Source organism: Castanea sativa, chromosome 8 (assembly GCF_040712315.1).
Source record: "Castanea sativa cultivar Marrone di Chiusa Pesio chromosome 8, ASM4071231v1".
NCBI lineage: Eukaryota > Viridiplantae > Streptophyta > Magnoliopsida > Fagales > Fagaceae > Castanea > Castanea sativa.
The window spans coordinates 47219810-47226287 of NC_134020.1; the positions used below are offsets into that span (position 1 = coordinate 47219810).

A 6478-nucleotide genomic window follows, 5' to 3' on the forward strand; every position below is an offset into this window, starting at 1 on the left:
GGTTGGTTTTTAAAATTGTTATGATATCTCAAAAATGACCTCAACCAACTCATTCACACCCCTAATTAAAAATTTAAAACAATGGGTTTTAGTTGCAAAAAAAAACCTCAAATGACAAATACCCACGTGTTGATAAACGTTTTTTTTTAAAAATATCTTTAAAATTGTTTTTGGAAGTTGTTTTCTAAAACTGAAAACAAACAGACAGTTTCAAATAGCATTCTGGTGTTGTGAAAACAGTATTTTTCAAGAGTAATTCTCTAAAACAAATTTCCACACGTTTAGTAGTATGTTTCTGCACTAAAAAAAAAAAAATTAAAAACAAAAAGATAAAAAAAAAAAAAAAATGAAGAAGCCCCTCAGTTTTATTTATATAAAATTACAGATTACAAAAAGGCGTTACAAAATATTGAAATACAAAGCAATAGCAGTATCCAAAACTGCACAAATTGAGAGAGCCTCAATAAGTGTCTTAACTAATAACAGAGACCCAGCAATACTAAAGGAGGTAAGAGGGAAGGGGGAATACTAATGCAGAAACAAGCAACTACAAGAATTTGGAAGAGTGACATGAGCAGAAGATAGCCAAAACTTAAAACATTTTATAGTATCTGAATATCTCAATTACAACATCATCATATACATTATAATATTCAATTTTTTCTTAATTATAAATACAAAAGTGGTACTAACAAATTGCCCACTAAGCCATCACTTCCATTTTAACTTTTGAGCCTGAAAATGCAGTAATCCACCTGAACAGAGACAAAAATCACTTTCCCTTGAGGTTTCCCAGCATCAGCATATCCTGAATGAGATTCTTCGGTCCGCTAATGGTCACGGGAGTTTCAAGTTTCAACAATGCAAAAGTAAGGAGCAGTAACTGAAATAACTAAAATTCAGACATTAACGGGTCACTTTCTGTTTATCTAAGGCTTGAGCTACACCAGTTCCTTCAAGGTCTTTCACAAAAGTCCTGAGACACCCATTGATGATACGGGGTGCTGCTCCATCACAGAACCGTTTAGCAAGATCAACAGCCTTCAAAAATAGCCATGCCGTATATGATTAGATTAATGTAAAATGGTAAAGGCGGACAGCAAAGTAAAGATGAGCAAACTTAAAAAGAAATGGAAAATAAGACATTACTTCGTTAATGACAATCTGGTGCCGTGTCCCTAGCACTGTTATCTCAGACATTGCCAAATGAAGAATGCAAAGCTCCAAGATTCTGCCTGCTGGCTCATTCTGCAGTATATAAACGAATAAGATGCAAACATCTCCATTAGTAAATTTGAAAAAACTAAAACATTGGCAAATATGTAATCTCTTTTGTGATGATCAGCCATATATATATATTGGGGGAAGGGGGGACTCTATGCTCTAATTTGAGATGTTAAAAATTATAAGACCTAGATGGGAAGGTAACATTACATAAATAGCCAAAATTTCCAGGAAAGAAGAATTTGCAAATGAAAATGGAATAGAACAAAAAATAAATAGAAGATAAGTTCTTGGGTGCAGCTAGATTTGACACATCATAAAGAAACACTCAAATTTATAAAAACCCATATCTTCAGCTATTTTGCTGCTAGTTCTTTTGGCTACGCCCTCCCAAGAAGAGTATAAAATCAGCAATGCAGTATATATGCCCATTTCAGAATTTCAAAAACAGGAAAAACATCAAAAAGATAATAGTGTTTTAAAAATAAGAAGAAGAACATTATCATTTAAGTTAAGAAAATAATGCTTAAAAAATAAGAAGACATCTTTACTCTGTCCAAGTCATAGGGTTGCACTAAATGCCAAATAAGCACACATACCTTAATTATGGAGAGTGGCATCCTAGAAAGGCAAACAAATCTATCATGGTAAGGTCAGGGCACAGGAACTGGAAAATGAATGCATACATTACAGCCTATGTTTTGCAAATAAATTTAAGTATATATACTACCTAGCAAGAAGTGCCAACGATTGTTAACAATGAGAATTGTGCTAGCAGAAAATAAGAAACCAGGAATTTAATATTTAAATGCAATAACTGCTTCAACCTTCCAATTTGCAGGGGCAACTTTGTCAATGACAAGCACATGGCTGTCCCATCTCTCCATGACTGCAACCAAAATTTTCCTAGTAAATCTGCAATGAATCATGGAGACATAGTTAGCGCTCTCTCTCTCTCTCTCTCTCTCTCTCTCTCTCTCTCTATGTGCACGCACTAGCACAAATGAAGGAGAAAAAAAGAAAAAAATAAAGACATGCTCCACTTGCAGGAGGTAACAAATGTAGCAACAGAGATAAAGTAATAATTAACTAATCCATAAACTCAGAGGGTTTACCGCAAAATCAATTTGCTGTATACCAACTTTGGAGGAGCTGCAAGGACTTCTGCTTCTGAGGTAGAAATAAAACAACAAAACAATTCATGCTACTGAAAAGTTAGTGAAAAAGGGAAATTGAAAAATGAATGGATATAATAGAATTGCAACTAAATCAGAGAGCTAATAATAATTGCACATACAAGGCTATCATTTTCTCAACTAGTACAAAGCTACTGAAGCAGCATATCTTTCCTATAAACAGAAAAGGTCATTCTAGCATGGAACTAGAGCAACATAGAGGGCACATAAAACTTCATGAGACCTGACAAATAAAAAAATTTCTGTGCATGCCCTGGTAACTTAAAAGACATATTCACTACGAAGTTAGTCTGATAACAGCAAGCGAACAAGCTAACACAATTTCACATTGACTGAAGACCATCACTCCACAATAACAAAGTTTAAGCTTAGTTCTAACTATAATCTAAATTTTGATTTTAATGATTTGCAACATGGGGACAGGTGCTCAGTAATGTTTATGTAAATATTTAGTATGTTGGGGACATGGCTACGTAGGTAACTAAACAAGTGTGTATATAGTTACCTCTTGTTTCCAACTTGAAGAGATTGACTTTTGGTAATTAAGAAATGACCTTTGCAAGTCCTGAGGAACTACAGACTATAATTTCAATCTAGAAAACAAAACTAAACACATCCTGAACACAGATTGCTAACATTTATATAAAGATAAAGACAATTGGAGAGAGGGGAAGAGAAAGAATCCTAAAAACTATTATTTCAACATACAAAGATGTGTGTGTGTGTGTGTGTGTATATATTTATATCAAGGAACCCCCTCAAGGTATGGGCAAGTGGGACCACCCCTGAGGGGCAAACCTTGGACGCCTACACTCCCCCACTGAGCAGGCATCAAGTAAATCATTACATGCCTCAGCTAGGAGTCAAATCAAAGACTTCTGGGTTTACATTTAGTCTAGGCACTCTCCCTAACAACTAAGGCACCCTGGGTGGCGGCCAATCTACAAAGATAATTGAACACATCCTGAATGCAGATGGCTAAAATTTAAAAAAGATAGTGAAGAGTTGGGGGGAGGGAACAGAGAAAACATTCTAAAGATTATTTATTCAATCTAGAACGATAACGAAGCACATTCTTCACATAAATCGCTATAAATTAAACAAAGACAGTGAACAATTGGGGGTGATGAGGGCAGAGAAAACATTCTAAAAACTATTTATTTAATCAAGAACGGACAGAAAACACATTCTAAACACAAATAGCTATAAATTAAACAAAGAAAGTGAACAACCAGGGGTGAGGGGGGGAGGGCAGAAAACATTCAAAAGACATAAAAGAAGCCTAGATTGCATCCTACATCCTAATTACTAGCAACTGTCCTGAATCTTTCAATTTAATCTGCCTTGAAGTTGGAACTTGAAAGCACTGCTTGATTGAGACAACACTGATTCCAGCACATCCATCGCTTAATATAGATGCAGATTAACCAAACAGATAAAGAGGTTTGAACATTTCTAAAATAGCAGTCTGAAAAGAACCTCTAAACGTTAATGATTTGAAAGCGACTACATGCTTTTTGAAAAATTCTAAGCTATATGGCACTAGAGAATGACACTTGCAACTTACTAATTCACTAAATTAGCTCTCAAACGCAGTCTTCTTTCTAGCAATTGCATAAAACTTAAAAAGGTAAAAACCAAAACGAAACTTTGACATGATTACCAATTGCAGATTCCTTTTCATCATTGCTTAGAAGCTCGTCTGCTTCTTCCACTGTCTCTACCGTAACAGGTGGCCCTCCGAAGCACATGTGATTGTATTCCAATAACGAGGCCTTATCAAATTCATAACCAGGTTCTGAACATTGTATATAAAACAAAGCCAGTCAATTTTCCCCCATCTTTTTCCCTCAAAAGCACAATACACTTGGTCCAAAAATCAAACTCTACAATAAAAAATTTACATTGCAAGCTTAGTAATAGTTGGTCTTATTAGATGATACCTCGTCGTGCATTCATTCGCTTCTCGAAAAGCCGAACTGGGTCTGAACCTTCTAAACAGGCTGCATAAACTATGGACCTGTCATTCAACCACATCAAACCATCAAGCATCCTCCTTTCTTTCCCGAGAAACAAACAAGGGTCAGCCTTAAAAACAAAAAAGAAAGAAAACACAGATGATAAAAAAAAGAGCAAAATGAGAAAAGAATCTTACAGAGCGAGTTCTCTGGCGGCTCTTGGGCTGCAAAACCTGCCACTCTTGTCAATCTTAGGCAACATGTCTCTGTAAGAGGTTGAGGTGGAGGAAGCATCCTTGGATTTCTCTAGAGCTTGAGCTTGTTCTTCTTCGATGGTAAGAGCCGAATTGCGAAGAGTGGTTCGGGTACACAACAATTTGACTGTGTTCTTGTGAATGGTACAAGGGTATCTTCGCAAAGGAGAAGAGAGTGGGAAAGAAGGGTAGGGGAAACTGAACTCGAAGTGGGTTTTTGAAATTGAAGGAGAAGAAGAAGAAGGATAGGTGAAAATGAAGGAGCTTGCTTCCATTGTTGTTGGAGCTAAGTGTGAGACTCACTGTGAGCGTTTTGAGGATAATGCTTCTTTCGTGTTTCTTTTATTGCTTTGAGATTTTAAGGGGGTTTAGCTTTAGGGGATATTTTATTCAAAACGTTGTCGTTCCAACAAGTTTTTAACAAGGTTGTAATTTTTATTATTATTTTAAATTTGTAATTTTTACGGCTGAGACAATATTTTATATAAATATATATACACACACAAACACTTTACTACTTTGTTTTAAATAGCACTTACAAGAAGTGTATGCTAAGGTGAAATATCACCTTAATGACCTTTGCTAGCCCGCTCAACAACTTCGAAAGTTTTAGGCGAAAATTTTAGGTGGGGTCATTTTTATATTTAAATATTAATCAAATGAAATATATATATTAATTTTTTTTATTTAAAACCTATTTTTCTTGTTTTTTGAGATGTAAAATTACTAATTAAGTTTTTGTTTTTAAGTTGCTCTAATATTTCTTTTTCAATTGATTATATAACTAATCCACTTAATCTTTCTTGTGACATAATAGACCTTAAATAAGATTTTGTTAATTTTAATTTTAATATAGCTAATCCACTTAATTTTTCTTTTTCAAATAAAAATTAATTTATTATATGGTTCAATAAATTAGTGTCACTATAATACAAATGAGTTGATATGATACACATCAAATTATTAATTGATATGATAATTTATAATAATTGATAAAGTAAGAAAATGTGTTGTCCTATGACTGTGGGCCACTGAGCTGTGCAGCATGTGCAGTGTGCAATGTGCAACTGTGCTACTTTGCAGTGCACAACTGTGCAGAAAACGTGTTATATATCCAGCCTAAATTTAATATTGTTAGCTGAAGTTTGACTATTTTTGTTTTTTCCCTTTTTAATCTTCTTCATTTTAGGATACAATTGGGCCTTTTTAATGCATTTAATTGACCAATAAAAGTACTTAAATTTTTTTTAATTAAAATAAATGGATAAATATATTATATATATATAATTTTTTTTACAAGTTGGGGCCTTCTTTTATTTGGGGGCCTTAGACTATCGCATCAATTGCATTACCTATTGAGTCGGCCCTGACCAAATGATATATTTTTTTTATTGATAATATGATAGTTATAATGGGAGGAGGAATTTGAACCATGGATATCAGTGTCAATTGAGCTACATGGTTCTTGTTTACCTCCGGTTATAATTTTTTTATAAGTTTCTACATTTTTTTAATTTTTTTTTCAATGAATTTTCTACTTGTTTAGTATCCAGAATTCCATATTAAAAAGAAAAGGGTTGGGCCCTAACTTTGTTATTGGGCTAAGGTCTTCAGCTTGGTCGGGGTGTGTTTGTTTAGAATTTTAAGCCCAAATTTGGGCTCCAATTCTGCTTAGATCTACCCAGAGAACGCCCAACCAAGAGGTTCTTTCCTCTCAAATATTTGATCAAAAGTCAGAACCAACCCCACCACCTCCCAAATAAAAAGAAATAAACATTTATATTTTACTGCCTCCTATAACATAAATTTATATAGAATATAACTTCAAGGTCTTATTTGTGAACTT

General features: G+C 34.2%; 1 protein-coding gene across 1 annotated transcript; it reads right to left on the reverse strand.

Moving 5' to 3' along the window:
• Nucleotides 1-582: 582 nt before the first annotated feature.
• On the reverse strand, nucleotides 583-4974 carry LOC142606847 (uncharacterized). The gene is made up of 7 exons (XM_075778204.1): nucleotides 4576-4974; nucleotides 4364-4440; nucleotides 4084-4218; nucleotides 2340-2394; nucleotides 2052-2139; nucleotides 1150-1248; nucleotides 583-1041 (listed from the first exon to the last, which is right to left on the reverse strand). Exons 1-7 carry the CDS (start codon nucleotides 4905-4907, stop codon nucleotides 907-909), a joined length of 921 nt encoding a protein of 306 aa, XP_075634319.1. The 5' UTR covers nucleotides 4908-4974; the 3' UTR covers nucleotides 583-906.
• Between the last annotated feature and the right edge of the window lie 1504 nt (nucleotides 4975-6478).

What these genes read in the sequence shown, in the direction of transcription:
- LOC142606847 (XM_075778204.1), bottom strand. Translation starts at nt 4,907, where the DNA reads ATGGAAGCAAGCTCCTTCATTTTCACCTATCCTTCTTCTTCTTCTCCT. An exon ending in TGAAAAGGAATCTGCAATTG is followed by an intron (nt 2,395 to 4,083) that starts GTAATCATGTCA and finishes TTTCTACCTCAG; the next exon opens with AAGCAGAAGTCCTTGCAGCT. An exon ending in ACCAGATTGTCATTAACGAA is followed by an intron (nt 1,042 to 1,149) that starts GTAATGTCTTAT and finishes CTATTTTTGAAG; the next exon opens with GCTGTTGATCTTGCTAAACG.